At 40.0% G+C, this 18,560-nt stretch overlaps 2 protein-coding genes across 2 annotated transcripts; both read left to right on the top strand.

The window, feature by feature from the left end:
* Window positions 1-15,539: 15,539 nt before the first annotated feature.
* On the top strand, window positions 15,540-16,265 carry LOC124355703. Its single transcript, XM_046806861.1, has one exon. The coding sequence runs from the start codon at window positions 15,540-15,542 to the stop codon at window positions 16,263-16,265; it is 726 nt and encodes a 241-aa protein (XP_046662817.1).
* Window positions 16,266-16,536: 271 nt separating this feature from the next.
* On the top strand, window positions 16,537-17,394 carry LOC124355702. The gene has a single exon (XM_046806860.1). It carries the CDS (start codon window positions 16,537-16,539, stop codon window positions 17,392-17,394), a length of 858 nt encoding a protein of 285 aa, XP_046662816.1.
* Window positions 17,395-18,560: the final 1,166 nt, after the last annotated feature.

Here is an 18,560-nt window from a genome sequence, read left to right as displayed (position 1 = left end):
TCCCTCTAAAATCTTAAATTCGTAACCTACTGTTTCGCTGATGAGTGATTAATATATTTTAAAATTACAGTTTAGGGAATGTGAATAGTATTGTAATAATTATTAATGTGAAAGGTTAAATTAAAATCAGATTTTTGCGGCCAACAGTTTTCTGATTATCTAATTCCCAAGTCCCGTCTCGTCCGTTACAAGTGGTGTCAGGTGTGAAGGTGCGGTTCAAAAGTCCGTGATTGAATTGTTTCCACGTTTCTGCGAGTCCTACGGAGCTGAGAAACCCTGTGGAGATGGGACTGCGGATCATCAGCGATTCCAGTAAGTAAAAATAATCTATTACGCTTAACCTAAGCTAGCAATAATAATCAGCTAGCAGATTAATTAATAGTTCTTCTATTCAAAATTTATTTTGTATATTTTTAGAGGAAGGGCACAGATATTAATCAATTAGTTGAAATTTGAAAATAATCTGGTAATATATTATCGATTTAAATTAAAGCATATTTGGAAGACGTATTTAAATTTAATAGTGATGCATTGATCTAGGCATCAGTTCAGGCTATCATAAAGGCAGTGAAGCCTAACAGTCCACGTTAACTGCTACTTATTCTTAGTTAACAGTATTCTAATTATAACTTAACCTGTTTAACATACAATAGAAGCTTTTAAACTAACCTAGTATTAGTATAAACTAATATTAGAATAACCATACCTAGTGTGTTAAAGTGCGTTGGAAGCCGTCTGGGCGTCATTGAAAATGGCTGATAATTAATTATAATTGATTGATTGAATTTAATGTCAAATTAAAATAAATAGAATAATAATAACTTGAGACATCGACTCTGAAAAATATAGAGTCGCATTGTGGCTAATTTTCCATGTCAGGTCAAAAGACGCCAGCGCATTTGACATACTATAAAAATTAACTAATTATTGATTATTTATTATTATTATTGATTGATAGTATGAACTTACAACATAAGTAGTAGAATCAAAGCAAAATTAGAATTGAACGGTTACCGATTCAATAAGTGATAACTAGCTATTCTATGATAATTTCGGGATTTAATTCGATATTTTGAGCTAAGGACTTAGTCGAAATTTTTGGACTTTACTGATTACGGTAGGGTGCCTATGGCGGTGTGAGGAATAGCTTAGTGACTAATTCAATATTAAAACTTGTTATTGACTAAAAAGTTTATTCATAAATCAGGAACTAAATTTATCGACTTTTAAATTAAAAATATTAAACGCTACGTGGACTTAGGCGTATAACTGTGATGATTAGTTAGACATTTGAAGAGATATTGCGTGAGGGTATGATTTAATGACGAGTAATTAAAAAAAAAATTAATTGATTAATTGAACGTGACAATTTTTGAAATTATTTGAAGAGTTGAGTTAGTGTATGGAATTTTCATTTCCCCTTTGGAATTTAGTATTGGCATACACTATGAACGCGTATCTCTTGAAAAAGGAAGAGAATCAATATGAATTGAAAATCCGAGGACAGCCTACTTCCGGTACGGCTGAGGATTTAAGAAAACGGCTGACGAAGTGTGTTAAGGCAGGTACGCCTATTGATCAGGCTGTCTTAGCTTCCTTAAATGTAGATGAGGAACTGGAGGCCTGTGAAGATAAATATAAGTCATTGGCTGCCTCCGCGAATGAATATGAGGGGGACTATACAGACACTGAAGGTCAGCGTCTTCAAGCCAGGATGTGGCATAACTATTTAAGGGCGGGACGTATACCAATAGGCGCATTGGGTGACAAAAGTATCGCAAAACGTCATGAGGTGTTAATGGATAAGACCAAAGAACTGTGTGACGCGGCCGAAGCCAAGAAAGACGCGGCAAACGCCGAAGCTGAAAATTCAGCAGCCGAGCAGACCCCGCGGCCCAAAAATGCGGATGTGCACTCGCCTCCAGAGGCAACAAGCCACATCACTGTCGGTGCACTTGCTCGACAAATAGATTCAACCATCGCGATCACACCGCAACAAAATTTTAACTTAACGTCATCCGCACATAGTAGAGGAGTGCCTGTGTATAAATGGGGCTTACAATTTGACGGCCAATCACAGAGCGTAGGGGCGTTTCTGCAGAGAGCAGAAGAACTGCGCAGAGCTCGAGGGGTCACCACAACCGAACTGTTTGATTCGGCAGTGGATTTGTTCACGGGACCTGCCCTAACGTGGTATCGATCCACGATAGGCCGTCTCAAGAACTGGGAACAGCTGTGTAGGGATATGGAACTGGTCTTCCAACATCCTGACCATGACATATACCTACAGCAAGAGATATTCAATCGAGTTCAAGCCGAAACGGAACCCATTGACTTATTTATCGCTGCGATGGAGGGGTTGTACAGTCGCCTGTCAACACCCGTAGTGGAAGAAGTAAAGCTTAGGCAAATATTGCATAACTTACATCCCCAGCTGCAAGACCGGCTTGCTCTTTTTGATGTTACCTCTCTTGAACAACTGAGAGTGATGGGTAGAAAGGCAGAAGCGGGACGCTTGAGGTCCGTCACCACGCGTGCGGTAACATCTAACGTGGGTGTACTCGAGCCAGACTTAGCATATCCTCCTCCTCCTCGCGGGCCGACTCGGGGCAATGCCCGTCCCACGCCTGAACGCAAGGTGTTCCAGGCAGCCAATACCTCAGATATTACATGTTTTAATTGTCATATGAAAGGCCACATCTCTCGGGACTGCAGGAATAAAAGAGAGGACCGCTCTAGTCGAATAACGTGCTGGCGTTGCAACAAGGCAGGCCACATACAGAAAGATTGTAGAGTTCGACTAGACTCTAAAAGACCTCATTCGGGAAACGGGAGCGGGGTAAGTGGATCCACCGACACGAAGCCCCGGAATTAAAGGAAGCTGTTTCGCAGCTACCTACTAAGGTGAACCTAAATATGTGTACGACTCGTAAGAACTGCACTACTGAGAAGCAGGTCAGGACCGTCCCCGAGATTCGAGATGTGGTAGATGAACTTGTAGCCATCGGTAAGATAGAAGATGCAGAGGGAAAGGTCCTAATTGACACTGGAGCGCAGGTTTCCCTCGTAAAAAGAGGAGCCTCATCCGCTGAGCTCACCAAACCAGACGTAATTTTGAAAGGTATTTCTGGTAGGACATTGAAAACTTACGGGCGACAAGAGTTGACTTTAAAAATGAAACCGGGCGTTGAAGTGGTAGGAAATTTTGTGGTTGGGAACCTCCCTAAGGGATACCTAGCCGTACTTGGTTGCGATATTTTGGGCAAAGGAAACGGAGAAATAAATGTTGAACATGGTCTACTTCGGTTGTATGGTGGAGACATTTGGTTAAATCGGATAAAGAAAGGGGAGGCCGTGCCGGATCCTAACCGTCCCTCAGCTAGCTGTGCACCTCCAAAACAGCAACGTTATGTGTACTGCTGTAGCGATGTGAAAATTCCGCCCCGGTGTGAAAAGATTATCCAAGTGAAGACTAACCGATGTGCCACCGGTTCCGACGACTTAGAAGGAAAGGACGTTGTGATTGAACCCCCTGACTTTATCATGCACGGTGTTTATCTTGCTCGAACCCTGACAAAGGTAAAAGGAAACCGCTGTTGGGTCAAGACCGTAAACGCAAGTGCTGAGGAGTTAACTCTACCCAAGAACTTGAAGTTAGGAACGCTCGACAGAGATTTCAACCCAGTGGAGGGAGGAAATCCTGTGCGACAAAAACTACTAGTTTTAGCAGACAGTCATGGTCGTGGACTCCAGGAAATACTATCCGAAAGACTACCTAGAAATTTTGATGTAGAAGTCTTTTTCATGCCCAATGGAAAACTAAAACAAGTAACCTCGAAATTTGGTAGTACTATTGATACATTGACCGAGAACGACACGGTGATCTTGATAGGGGGAACAAACGATGTTGACAAGTGTGCGCCTTACCCGTTAACCCTGAAACAAGCATTTGAAAATTTTCCGGTGAAGTGGAAAGCGAGAGTAACTGTTCTGTCGATATTTGACCGCTATGATCAAGACCTCAAATCCGAACTTGGAGATGCCAACGGAATTCTTAAATCCATCATTCAAAATTTAGCTAAAAATAGAGATAAAATTCAACAGGGTAGGATTGAATTTCTAGACCTCAAAGGAAAATTGAGCCATAACATGTACACAAAGCACGGGTTGCATCTGAACCAACAGGGTAAAGTGAAATTGGCCACTGTTGTGCGCGACATAGCACTTCATAGCTACAAAAGGCCACAGGCAAGAGTAGGCATGGTGAGTCGTTCTGACGAGTCCGACTTAGAGGCGTGCTTGGACGAGAAGCTTAGGCATCTGCCAAGTCACGAGCGAGACCTTGTGAAGTCCACTCTCATGGGATTCAAAAATGTTCTTGCTCACAGTGAAGACCAACCTCTGGGTTGTACTTCGGCAGTGACACATGTCATACGAACCGGGAATGCAGCCCCTATTTACAAAAAAGCGTATCGCGTACCATACCATCAGAAGGCCACACTTGACGAATTAGTTAAAGATCAACTAAACAAAGGTATCATTGTTCCTAGTCAGAGCGAGTGGGCATCGCCTGTAGTACTTGTGCCTAAGAAATCTCCCGACGGTACCCCTAAATTAAGGTTTTGTGTCGACTACAGAGGACTTAATGCGGTGACCACCCCTGACGTGTACCCCCTCCCGAACATCACAGAAACACTTGACTCACTTGGCGGGTGCCAGATGTTCACGACGTTAGATCTCCGGTCTGGGTATCACCAGATTCGAGTTGACGAAGATAGCCGACCAAAAACAGCATTCAATGTCCCCGGCGGACATTATGAGTATCAGCGTATGCCATTTGGACTAAACACGGCTCCGGCCACTTTCCAAAGACTAATGGACTCAGTGTTAATGGGCTTGAAAGGTGAGAAATGCCTTGTCTACTTGGATGACATAATTTTGTTTTCCAGGGACTTGCCTTCACACCTGGAAGCCCTTCGTGAAGTGCTATCGAAATTACAAAATGTGAACCTGACAGTACAACTTAGTAAATGTAATTTTGTGGTCAATGAAGTCAGCTATCTTGGTCATGTAATCACTAAGAAAGGTGTTGAACCAGATCCTGGAAAGGTATCGGCTGTAAGGGACTTCCCTGTGCCCACTACGGTGAAGGACGTGCGCTCTTTCCTAGGTTTGGCTGGCTATTATCGGCGTTTCATTGACGGTTTTGCCACCATTGGACGTCCACTATTCGAGTTGACCAAACAGGATAGCGAATTTGTGTGGACACCAGAATGTCAGGAGGCTTTTGATCTCTTAAAGACAAAACTAATATCTGCCCCTGTGTTGATATACCCTGACTTTACCAAGCCGTTCATATTAGCGACAGACGCGAGTACTGTTGCCTTAGGAGCAGTCCTCTCACAGGAGATAGATGGCCGGGAACACCCCGTAGCGTACTGTTCTAGAACATTATTCCCAGCCGAGAAGAACTACTCGACAACCGAGCGCGAATTACTTAGTCTAGTCTGGAGTACAAAATATTTCAGATGCTACTTGTTGGGGCGTCCTTTCAAAGTAATCACCGATCACTCCGCTCTAAAGTGGATGATGTCGCTGAAGGACCCTAGCAGTAGGCTGATGAGATGGTCGTTGCGACTAGCTGAGTTTGATTTCACGGTAGAACATAAAGCCGGAAAAAAACACACTAACGCGGATGGGCTAAGTCGCGCAGTGCGAGCGGTTAAACAGGAAGTGCTCCCTGTCGTTGACCTTGAGTTAATTAGAACACGTCAACGCGAAGATCCCGTAGTTCAGGGTCTGAGACAAGCCAAGAACTTCCGGATGAGCCCGGAGAAGGTCCTGTACCGTTTGAGCTCGGGTGAAAAGAAAATTGTAGTACCAACTTCCTTAGTCCAGGAGATAATTAGGATCAATCATGATTTGCCCACAGCTGGACACGCCGCAGTGGCAAAAACACTAGACCGGGTGAAACAGAAGTTCTGGTGGAGAGGTATGGAAAGAGACGTTATGAATTACGTCAGGACATGTCGTAGCTGTAACCAACGAACGAATTACGGTAAAGCGAAAGCGCCCCTGGGTGACGTCTTCAACGAACCCCAGGAGCCCTTCGAAGTGATAGCGGCAGATATAGTTGGTCCTCTGCCCATTAGCGAATCCCGCAACGTTTATATTCTCAGTGTTATGGATCACTTTTCCAGATACTGTGAGTTTGTTCCACTGCCAGATCAGACCACCGAAAGTGTTGCTCGAGCACTAGTGCAGAGGGTGATAACCAAGTTTGGCGTGCCAAAGGCCTTAGTTACCGATCAAGGAGCTAACTTTACATCCGGCTTAATTAAAGACTTATGCAAATTTCTGCACGTTCGAAAAATCCAAACTACTGGTTTTCATCCTCAGAGTAATGGCAGACTGGAGCGGGTCCATTCCACTGTGATGAGAATGTTGAGTCATTTTGTTAACCGGAACCAGACCAATTGGGATGAATACTTGCCTTATGTCACCATGGCCTATAACTCCCAATCTCATGAGAGTACTGGGTATTCTCCGTATGAGTTAATCTTTGGTCGGAAAATGGAGGTTCCTATGGAAGCGGATCTGAAGATTACGGATGAGACAGATATATATGACAATCATATCGAAGCACTCCGGGAGAAACTACAGGAAGCTTACAAGGAAACTGCAGTGCTTAAAGCCAGAGCCCGAGGCCGTAATGAAAGTCAGTATGATAAGAAAGCTAAATCAACCGAATTCCGCGAAGGGCAGTTTGTATTATTGCATGTACCCAGTATAGGACGGCATCGTGTAAAGAAATTATCAAAACTATGGAAAGGACCATATCCCATAGTTAGAGTGGTATCACCTCTAAATGTTGTTCTTCGAATACGAAAGCGAGAGGTCGTCGTGCACGTGAACCGTATCAAACCTTATAAGGAACGTCCGCGTCCTTCGACCGCGCAGAAAGAAAAGCAAAACGAGAATAGTTCCAGTGATGAAGAGGTAGATGATAGTGGTCTGCAGAACTTAAACGGAGATGTAAAGGGTGACGATGAAACCCAAGCCCCGGTAGCAGTAGCCGGGCCTGCAAGTATCGGACGCCCAAAACGGAGTAAGAAAGAACCCGCGAGATGGGGTGACTTTGTTAGACTTTTGAAGAGCTTTGGAATAGTTGGGGAGTAGTGCTCGCTACATAGCCTGGGAAAAGGTGGATATCGAATTTGATCGTGTCACATGAAATCATAGATGTTCTGTTGTAGGCCTTTTAGGCGTTTTGTTGATCCTGGAAGGTGTCCTCTGCTTCCACCAGGGTGTCATATTCGAGAAAGAAGGGGACGTTTTACTTACAGACAGCTACTGGACTGTGGTGCTCCAGTACAACCTGACAGGAGTGGAAGAGGAAAACAGAAATCTAAGTATAATCTTGGTAAAGGTAAGAGGTCAGTATGATGAGTTTTTCCAAAATCTTCTCTCGCAAAACAACAGCTTACATACCATAGTGCATGACCTTGAAACCAGTTTCAGATACGAATATTATGGACTACAAAAGATGGTGACCGACTACGTTGGCAAAACGAGTGACTTGGTCACTCTGCTGCCGCGTACCCAAAAGAAGCGCGGTCTGTTTGATGCCGGTGGTCATGTACTAAAATTCTTGTTTGGAACTGTAATCGATAGCGATTTGGAAGTTATGAATAGTAAGATAGATGAGGCCAATATAAGGAATGACGAAATGTATCACGACACGACAGATCAATTAACTGTCTTAGATAACATGCACTCAGAAATTTTAAACCATTCGAGGGTAATAAATAAAATGATTTACATCTTGAAAGCGTATCACCAAGTGATGCATGACAACATGGCTCAAAACTCCAGAACAGAATCCGTTTTCTCAAGTTTGTTTAATACTCTTTTCCAATACTTAAAATTAAGTTGTGCCTTGTCAGAAATTAAAGATGCCATTAACCTTGCTGTACAAAGAATGAATCAACTTCACCAAGCTGTAGAGGACTTGGCTGCAAATAGGATGACTAGCAACCTATTACCCCCTCATCAGTTCCTAGAGGTCCTGAAATCTGTAAAACAGGTTATACCACCACCTGCAAAATTATTCTTAGACGTTAAGTTAGAAAACCTCCATAGCTTCTATAAATTTGCAATAATCAAATCGTATGCTACGGAAACACAGCTTAGAGTACTCATTAAGCTCCCATTGAAAAATGATAACCAAGTGTATGAAGTTTTCAATGTAATAACTTATCCTGTTTTTGACCCTTCTCTGAAAAGATGGGTGAAGTGGGAAGTAGACGACCAAAAATTAATAGTTAGCAAGGACAGACAAACCTATACCGTTTATTCATCTGACCATTACCGAAGTGAGTGTAGTTTCGGCCCTTTAACAGTGTGTCCTCTGTCGGAAGTATTATTTAATGTACACCAACGACCAAATTGTCCAATTGAACTTTTGCTGAAAGAGAAAATTACGTTGTGCACTAGAAAGTTGATATCCGGCCTGAAATCCCCAGTCCTAATTAGAACTCCAACCCGATGGATCTATACTACCTCGGGTGAAGCCAAAGTAGTATTGAATTGCTTTAGACGGGATGCTGGTCTAAACGTTAGTACAACCATTCTGAAAGGGGTGGGTGAAATTCCGAATCGGGATCGATGTGACCTGATTGCAGACGGGTACAGGATGCCTGCCCGATTCTTCGGCAGCTCCTGGCACTCGAGCGATTTTGGAAAGATAACTTTTCCTGAAATAGATGGGATATATAGTAAAGAAGAAACCGAACTGTTGAATCAGGACGTGAATGATACTTTGAAGGTCCTCCAAGCATTGGATGACCAACTTGGCACTCTAAGCGTAAAGGAGTATTCTTTAGAGAGTACTTTCCAGCACCTCAGAGTCAATCGTTTTAAGCATCGTATAGTTAAGCAGGTCATATTGAGTGGATCTACGATTACTGTGTTATTAATTGTTGTTTTTATCTGTTTGAGATATCGAGTACGAGTTGCCAATCTGCTCCGTGCCAGCCTGAGAGGTAGCCGACGGCACCCCGAAGCTACCCGGACCGATGCGGAACTCAGAGACCTTGGGAAGTCGATTGTCCCAGATGAGCAGACCGTTAGAGAGAGTAACCAACCAGAACGAGAGTGCGTGCCAGGAGGATCTGGTATTATCGCATAACCGAAATCCAAGCTTGGTGTGTACTAGCCGTTACGTATGTGTCAGACGTATGAGGATCCTACGAACGTAAGTGAATTCTAATATTGTGTTGAGCTCAACCTGAATGAGGAACTTTCGACAGTGTTTCGAGATTGATGTGTCTCCGTGTGAACTTACAAGGGTCGACCCATGGTGCACTTATCATAGGCCTTGAACAGGAAAATCGAATTTTTCTAATATTGGGACCATTTACAGGGGTTTAGTTAGTAAGTAACAAGATTTTGCCATGTTTCGTCATAGTATAAATTTGTAACATTGTAAAAATTTAACGTTGTATTATTAATGTGTAACGAGTAGTCGTAGGGTTTCGTTGGAGGCTGGTAAGGGAGAATTTTTCATAAATTAATATTATGATCAATATCCAATGAGTGATATCTGGTGTCCACAGAAAGGTAAAGCCGGCACCCCCTTCCCCTTATACCCATTCCCATCGCTTCCCAATACTGGACTGTGGATGCCTAAAGAAAATAAATAAATTATTAAATTATTAATACATGATGAGCACACAGCAATTAAGACTGTGGTAAATGCCTTGCTGTGGGATCTCCCGGGCCCCATCAGCAAGACAACTGCTGTACCGTTGCCAGCCCTACCAAAATGTTACGCAAGCACTTTTAATATTATTTTAAACTAGCTCACGAATAATACTCAAACGCCAATAGTATATAGATGATTGTTTAAGGAAACTATAGGTTGTAATTCGTGAATTTTTGCTGTTCAAGTGAACTAAATAGTACTTGCTGTTTTAATGTGTTGCTATGTTAATCGTATGCATGCCTCTAAATTTAGTTTTCAAAATGCTAGATTAAGAAAATATCAAGTGAACACTGTTTGGCACTACTAGGTGTATGGCAATGCCAACGACTTTAGGTTCTGTTGTAAGGATTTTAGTTGCCTCGTTTTGGCTATTACTGGCAGTGTATATGTCAATTTGTATATTGGTATTTTTTAACTTAAAATGTATTCTCGTTTTAGTAGTAAGACCTTGTGACTTAACAACTGTTTCAATTTTAAAGGGGTGACTGACCTACGGCGGCCCCGAGTGAAAGCCCATGCGGCTTCACCTATACTGGGCAAGTAGCGGTTAAAATTTCCTAATCGACACACTTAAATACCTTTTTTTGTAATAATTGGACCTTAACAATCCACTGTGGTGGAAAAAAAAAAAAGAAAAAAAAGGGGTAGGAAACTAAAATTAACAATCTCCTCCTTCTCCATAATCCCGCAAATAGTTGTTGTGTCACTAAGGGTTGTTGTTTAAAACATGTTTGGTTGCCTAGTGTTAGAGTGTCTTTCTTGTTGTGAGCGTATTAATTATAGATGTCACTATTCAACAACCATGTTACTTTAATTATTTATGTTAAATTTTATTTCGTTTCCTGAAACGAAATTTGTTATTGCTGAGTATGTTAGTCAACCTTGAATTTTGAAGTTTATTTTTGAATTAATGAAGCTTTTGTTTTATTGACTTTCTGTGAAGGGAGAGGCACACCCGAGCGACGTATGTTTGCAAGTTTCCATCGATTTTTAGCAAGATATGTTAGTACAAATTTAACTTCGAAAGAGAGTCCAGATAAGGACATCCAACATTTTTTTTCTTTTTTTCTATTTCAATATCTAAATACCAGTTGAGATTAGCTGAAACAAATTCCTGAATCAATTAAAAAAAAAAAAAAACAAAAAAACAAGGGACACCTGTAGAACATTGGACTTACCGTTTTATGTTACCTCATGCTGAGGACAGCATGGTCTAAGGGTGAGGGGTGTGTGACGGCCCATTAAGAAAGCCCCTGACCATTTGACACTGTGAGGTCAATATTATTATTGACCAGTGAAGTACTACAGTATTTATATTGTAGTATTACCAACCAACGATTCTTCATTGTTCCTAACAGTAAAATGTAAGTACTATTACTTACAAAATATCTACCGTCACCTAAATTATTAAAAGGAAATAAGGAACAGTGATTATTATATATTTATTTAGTAAGATATAAGTCCAAGTAATAGTTGCTCGGAATATTCTAGTTGATCTCAACTGAGTTGTTAAGCGGAAGTAGCCCGATACCCGTGGCAGCTTTAGCTGCAGCTGGCTGAGGAATTTGCTGATTCTGCTGACTCCAGCCTGTGTCTGGCCAAGTTGTGTCGTTTCTAGACTCTGTTACGCCCAAGTAAATCGTTTGGGAGCAGCACCGTACGGAGTCTAGTCCGCCATTTTAACAAAAATTTGTAGCGAAAAAGTACGTGCGTGGGGTGAGTTGATCGCCGGTACTCGCACGTAACGCGTCGCTCCGTGTTTGCCCTTCCCTCTAAAATCTTAAATTCGTAACCTACTGTTTCGCTGATGAGTGATTAATATATTTTAAAATTACAGTTTAGGGAATGTGAATAGTATTGTAATAATTATTAATGTGAAAGGTTAAATTAAAATCAGATTTTTGCGGCCAACAGTTTTCTGATTATCTAATTCCCAAGTCCCGTCTCGTCCGTTACAAAGTGGCATCTCCAGTAACGAACGCGATTTATTTCTCACAGAATAAATTGAGAACGGTCACCAAAAATCTCTTTAATTTTAAAATGCATTATTATTTATGAGGATTTATAATAGCATATATATTTCACAATAAAAAACTATCAAAAACTTTTAAAATCTCTCTAAAAATCAAAATGAAACATTTTCTTCCTGAAAAACTGTATTAATCAAATACACTCGGCATCAGGGGCCTCCCAATTTAGCCACACAGAGTTTTTTACTATTAAAATGTTATATCTTTTGTATGTGATTGTTAAAATTAGTAACTATGGTTATTAAACATTCTGAAAAATTCCATTCGAAATTCTACAAGTGTTAGCGTGAATTGTAAGTAGCGGCCTGGACGTCATTCGAAGGGCCAAAAATTCTACATCAACAAAACATTTTCACCAGCAGTAACACGTTAAATCCCAGTCATCCTGGCCTTGACGTCATTCAAAGGGCCAGAAATTCTCCGGCGACAAACGACATTTGTTAACGTATAATTAGTGTGTTTTAAAAGTAAGTAAAACTATCAAATTATTTATATTCTGGCCAATGGACAAGTAAGTAATGAAATAGTGTAAAGACACTTAATACCCCATATAAGTAAATATAATCAAACATAAATATATGTAAAAAATAAACAGAAACCACACTGATCAAAGAAACCCTTCTTAGGTAGGCTGGCGGTGGAACAAGTTTTGTGTGTATGTGTGTGGGGGTTTATTGAATATGATTGGTTGGTTAAAAAATTGGAGTTCAATTTGATTTATATTGTACAAGACCAATATTCAGCTGTGATCAACTATTCTACCCTAACATAAACTGCTTTTTGTGAGTTCTCACAACTTTGAAAGTATGTACACCTGAAGTTGAGAGATCATTTTCGTCATTTAACAGGATAAAAACGTACCTTAAAAATTCTATTGAAGATGGTTGACTCACGAGATTAGCTTTACTATCAGTGCACTACCCAATTCACATAAAAGCAGTTTGAGGTACTTGATGAGATGGAAAGATCAGAGATGAGATGAATTTTGTTGCAAAATTATTTTAGAAGCTTAATTAAAATTTTGGAACCAAATTGCCATTCTAATTTGAATAAGAGTTGATTTTAAAGTTTCGGTTTATTCAGTATTAACATTGAATTAATAAAGGGGTTTCATACAATAAATTCTTGCCTAAAAGTACTGTGCAACCATTATTCTTTTTCATCTTTCTGAGGAAGAACGCCCGGACCCTCCTTTTACTGGTGGTTATAACGTCCTAAACTCCTGTTAAGCCCCTCCTCCCTCCTGAAATAATGTATTGGCTACGCCACTGTCCACATGATATGTCATTGAACACCACTTTTTTTCGCTCAAGATGGCTGACCAGGAAGTTGGTTGTGAATAGTGATCTCGCTATACTTCGTTATTTACCTGAATTAATGATCCATTGGACTCTAGTTGCATTCAATTACTCTCATCTTTGTCAGTGAGTTAAATGTGTCACTGTGTCTCACCCCTAAATAAATGTTTTGTAAATTTTGATGTTTGTTATTCACATTGAATATCCTGATTAAAATGTTTCATATCTGTCATCTGTCACTCACAAGTCACAATTTAATGTCAACTCAACTAAACAAATAAGAGTATACCTGCGACACTTTTTTGCAACTGCCAGCTAGATTTCGTCAGTGCTTTTTGGTTCTGTACTGTACTTAAGTAATTCGGCGTCTGTTCTTTTATATTGTTGATTCACTGGCTTGGGGTGGATCGAGTAGCTCCAGGTTGGTGGTCATCATTATATTATATAAACCTTTTGATCTGTTTAAAAAACTCAATTCTAATAATTGCCAAGAATGCCCCCGAAAGCCAAACCACAGAGTCATATTTGCTCTGTTTGCGTCCAATATTTTCTTGATGGGGAGGATGGTATAATATGCGACGCTAATTGCAATAGATTGTTTCATCCTGATTGTGTCAAACTTGACCGAGATGAATTTAAAAAACTTTCTGTTGACAGGAAGAGGAAGTGGTTCTGCAATAGAACAGATTGTGAAGATAATGATTATTCTAATAATGATATAAACCCTATTACTTCCCTTTCCATCAAAATGGCTTCGATGATGGACAAGTTAAATAGTTTAGCAACGAAAGATGAGATTGCCAATGTTACCTCTGGTATTAACGACATAAAGGCTGATCTGCATAAATTGTCTAACAAAATTGAAGAACTTGAGCCTCGATTGAAGACTGTTGAAGAGAGACTGGATGAAATGGAGCAGGAAGTTAGGGGAAAAACTCATGCAAGTAATGCAATAATGCCAGAAGATATTATTAGAGAAATTAATGATCGCTCAATGCGGGCTCGTAATATAATGGTTTATAATGTGGTAGAGAGTCGTAGCACTGTCATTGATTCCAAGATCGCACATGACAAGGAATTGGTGAGAAAACTAATCTAACTAATTTTGTACCTAATCTGGAGCACCAAGATGTGAAAGTATTTCGAGTAGGAAAACCGAAACCAGACTCAGCTAGACCAATGAAAGTAGTTTTCCAAAAGGATTACGAAGCTCGCCAATTCCTCGAGTCATTTTCTGGAGATGCTGTTAAGGACATTGATAGCTAATTTGGTAATATCAGTATATCAAGAGATAGAACTGCTAAAGCAAGAGTACACATTTCTAACCTGAAGATTGAGCTGGAAGAAAGAAAGGAGAAAAGGGATTGACAATACAATTTCGTAATGGCATCCCAGCCATTATCAAACAACTTCCAAAAAACTACTAAATGGCAATACACCTTCGCAAATCTCAGTTTATTATCAAAATGTCAATGGTCTCAGAACGAAACTGTGTATGTTGAAAGAATCAGTCAATATATGCTTGCATAAAATACTTGTGTTTATCGAAACAAACCTTACACCAGACATTCTTACTTCTGAATTAGGGACGCACAACTTCACAACATTTAGATGCGACCGCTCATCATCAACCAGTATTAAAGAATCAGGAGGTGGAATCATGATTGCTGTTCATAATGATTTCCTTGCTTCTGAGGTCAAGACCTCTATCATCAACGTAGAGCATGTGTTCGTATCAATTAAACTTCCAGGACTAAACTTACTGATTGGTGCAGTTTATTTGCCCCCTAGCTCCCCTTCTAGCTTGTATACTAGTTTCTGCGATGCAGCTGAAGAGGCAAACTTGTCAACTGGAAAGAATGATCTTACTATCATAGCTGGTGACTTCAACCTTCCCTCTGCAAATTGGAGCAATGCCGCATGTACCCCCCCTTCTTCAGCTTTACGTCACTTACTGGATACTACACAATTCCTGCAAATGAAGCAAATTAACAATATTTCAAATGCCAGAGGCGTTATCCTTGATTTAGTGTTCTCATCAATGCATGACATTGAAGTAATGAACTGTGAAGATTCCTTGTTACATCAGGAATGCACTCACCCTGCTCTAGTCTTTGAACTTCCTGCTGGCCCCCAAACTAAGAGAAAGTGTCGGAATTTAATTTATAATCTCCGGAAATGTAACTTGACTGAAGTATTCAATTGGGTGCAAAGACAAACATACCCATCATTTTCTCCTTTAGATGATGTGGAAGATAACTTTATTGACTTCTGCAATAATTTTAGGGAGACAATTATTAATAATTGCCCTTTGAAGATAGAGGAACCGGATCTCTTCCCTAAATGGTTTTCCAAAGAACTGAAAGAACTTATCGTCCAGAAGTTATCGTAAAGAAGATACTTCACAAGGACTATAAGAACTCTTTAAATGGGGCTACTTATGCTATGTTCAGTAAGGTTCGAAACGATTGTAAAAGATTGGCCAGAGCTAACCACCAAAATTACCTTGCCGAAACTGATGACAGTCTAAGAAGTAACCCTAAAAGGTTTTGGAGTCTCTTACGTGAAGTCAGATCATCAACTTCTAGTCCAATAAGTCTTAGGTGTGAGGATGAACAAGCTGAAGAACCTCAAGCTATAGCGGATCTTTTTGCGGACTTCTTTTCATCTGCGTATAGGAAGGAGACCGTACCAGCGCCTGTCTACACATTTGGGGAGACCATTCATCTTTCCTCTATGCACATATCTGCTAATGAAGTCGAATTAAAACTTAAATCCTTGAATATCTCGAAGAGTCCCGGTCCAGATGAAATTCCTGCTGCTGCTCTAAAGTTTTTCAGTGAAGTACTAGCGCCTCATCTGTTTATCTATTTGAACTATCTGCTTGCCGGAGGAGTCTTTCATTCAAATTTGAAAGCTGGATACCTCATACCAATACATAAGTCGGACGACAAATCATTAGCAAAGAATTATAGGCCTGTTGTTTTTCAGTCTAGTTTAGCTAAGGTGTTCGAAAGCCTGGTTCTTGATAAACTTGCCTTCAGCTTCAGGAATGTCATTACTCCGCAACAACATGGTTTCCAGAAGGGCAGATCAACATCCACTAACTTAGTTGTCTTCATGAATAACATTCTAAACGCTTTTAAAAACCGGACGCAACTGGACATTTAGGGCAACTAAATTTTTAGGACGCAACTAGGCCATTTACCTAGACTTTTCAAAGGCCTTCGATAGAATCAGCCATGCCCACTTGGTCAGGAAAGTCGAAGCTCTTGGGATCTCTGGATCTTTGTTATCCTGGTTTCACAATTATCTTATAGGCCGCACTCTCCGAGTAAAATATGCGTCTGTCTTATCGAGGGAAATTGTAGTACCTTCTGGTGTCCCTCAAGGGTCCCATCTAGGACCATTCCTCTTTACTTTATTTGTGAACGATATTGGCATGAATCTTGAAGGAGATTTCCTTTTGTTTGCTGACGATGTAAAACTATTCGGGGAAGTTGCATCATATCAACAACTGGTTCGTCTACAAGAGGATCTCATGAAGATTGAGGAATGGTGCGTACTCAATGGCATGGACTTAAACACTACTAAATGTCTGGTGATAACATTTTCAAAATCCAGACAGACTCATCAATTTAACTATATACTTCGAAATGTCACATTAAGAAGAGTTACGGAGGTTAAAGATCTGGGCATTCTTCTGACTGCAAATCTGGATTTTGGAGCTCATATATCTAATGTATGTAGAAAAGCTCTTAAAACACTTGAGCTTGTCAATAGAATTTGTAGGCAGGGACTGTCTGCCTCTTCTCTAAAGACTCTTTATGTTGCTCTGGTCCGACCAATAATGGAGTATTCAGTTGTTGTATGGTCTCCTCATCAGATTGGACATTGTTCATCCTTGGATGCTGTGCAGAGACGATTTATTAGGATGATTGGAATCAAGCTCGGATACAGATACATAGAGGTTGACATTCAAGCAATGGAGCGTTGTCTAAATTTACCAACTCTTTCATCAAGAATAACGCTCATTGACTTGATGTTCCTTTACAAAATTCTTAATAACACCATTGATTGTTCCGAGATACTTCAAATGATTGATTTCCACGTTCCTCGGTCGGCGAGACATTTCCAGCTGTTTACCATCGATCATCTCTCGACAAACTACCTTTACCACAGCGCTATTCCAAGATTGATGAGGATTGGAAATGCAGTCTCTGCAAATCTGGATTTTTTTGGGATGCCCCTGTCATCATTTAAGAGGAGGGCAGCCACTATACTGCATGAGCTTGATTAGTTTATTGTTCCATAGCCATATTTCACTGTTATAGTAAAATTATTCTTGTTACTTCTATTATTGTTACATTTATACATAGTCTACTTACGTTTTCCCTTAAGAATATTATATATTTAATTGATCATTGTTGCTCTTGTTGTTTACTGTTAATTTGTTATTGTTTTAGATGTTTTGTTGATCTGATTAATTTATAGTTATGATGTGGATGTAATTTTGTTGAATTTATTGATGTAAAGAGCAAATGGTAGTCATCAAGAAACCAAATATTGTAAAAAGGTGTATTGCCGTTCATTGTAATAAATAAATAAATAAACACCGTTAAAACATTAACCAACTTCTGCGTCTTTGTTTCTTGTTCTTTTCTTAGAATCACCTCGTCAATAATTGAAGAAAGAGCGTAATGTTAACTCCACAATCTCGTAGCTCCAAGTTTTGAAGTATCTGTAATGTATAGTGTACACTAAATTTTATTTTAGTTTATTTTTCCCCAACGGCCATTCTTTTGTAGCTTGAACTTAAGAATACAGCGGATTCCTCTACAAGACCAAATAGGTTTTCTGCTTAAAGTAGGTTCACTATTGTATCGGAAACAACTAAATTCTAAATATAGCCCATACAATTTGTACAGATAAGATTGTTGTCTTGTTGTAAATGAGCTTGAGGACCACTGTAAGGTCAATTCATGTTATTGGCTCCGTCGAATAAAAGGGTAACAATGTTGATGCAGAAATGCCCCACTTGTCGATTTCTAGTTTTATACTCTCACAGACAGTTAGTCAAGTAGAATTGTCTTACCACGCTCAACTTAAAAACACTTTCATAAATGTTACCCTGGGTGACATATCGCACGCAAATTGCTAATTAGTCCATCACGGTAATATCTTGTGTGCTATCCATTATTAGGCTAGATTTTACACTATATTGCAGGTCCCTTAACATTATCCCCGGCCAATGGAAGCAATAGTGACTATCACTTTATGAAGGCTTTCGCAAAAATGTCACTAGAGAACTGCAACCAAATTGGTCCTTTGTTGATTTTCCAGAGCATTCCATCTTTCTTATAGTTTTAGGTTTCTGTAATTTGCTGTCTTCTATGGATTCCTTGATATGGTTTTGCAATATCACGTCATAATTTGCAGCCAACTTTAGCATTTCCAGAAAATGTC

Source organism: Homalodisca vitripennis, chromosome 2 (assembly GCF_021130785.1).
Source record: "Homalodisca vitripennis isolate AUS2020 chromosome 2, UT_GWSS_2.1, whole genome shotgun sequence".
Classification (NCBI taxonomy): domain Eukaryota; kingdom Metazoa; phylum Arthropoda; class Insecta; order Hemiptera; family Cicadellidae; genus Homalodisca; species Homalodisca vitripennis.
The sequence above is the reverse complement of the archived record's forward strand: the minus strand, read 5'-3'. Positions and strand labels throughout refer to the sequence as shown.

Coding starts and splice junctions, on each gene's coding strand:
- LOC124355703 (XM_046806861.1), top strand. CDS start 15,540: ATGTTCAGTAAGGTTCGAAACGATTGTAAAAGATTGGCCAGAGCTAAC.
- LOC124355702 (XM_046806860.1), top strand. CDS start 16,537: ATGAATCTTGAAGGAGATTTCCTTTTGTTTGCTGACGATGTAAAACTA.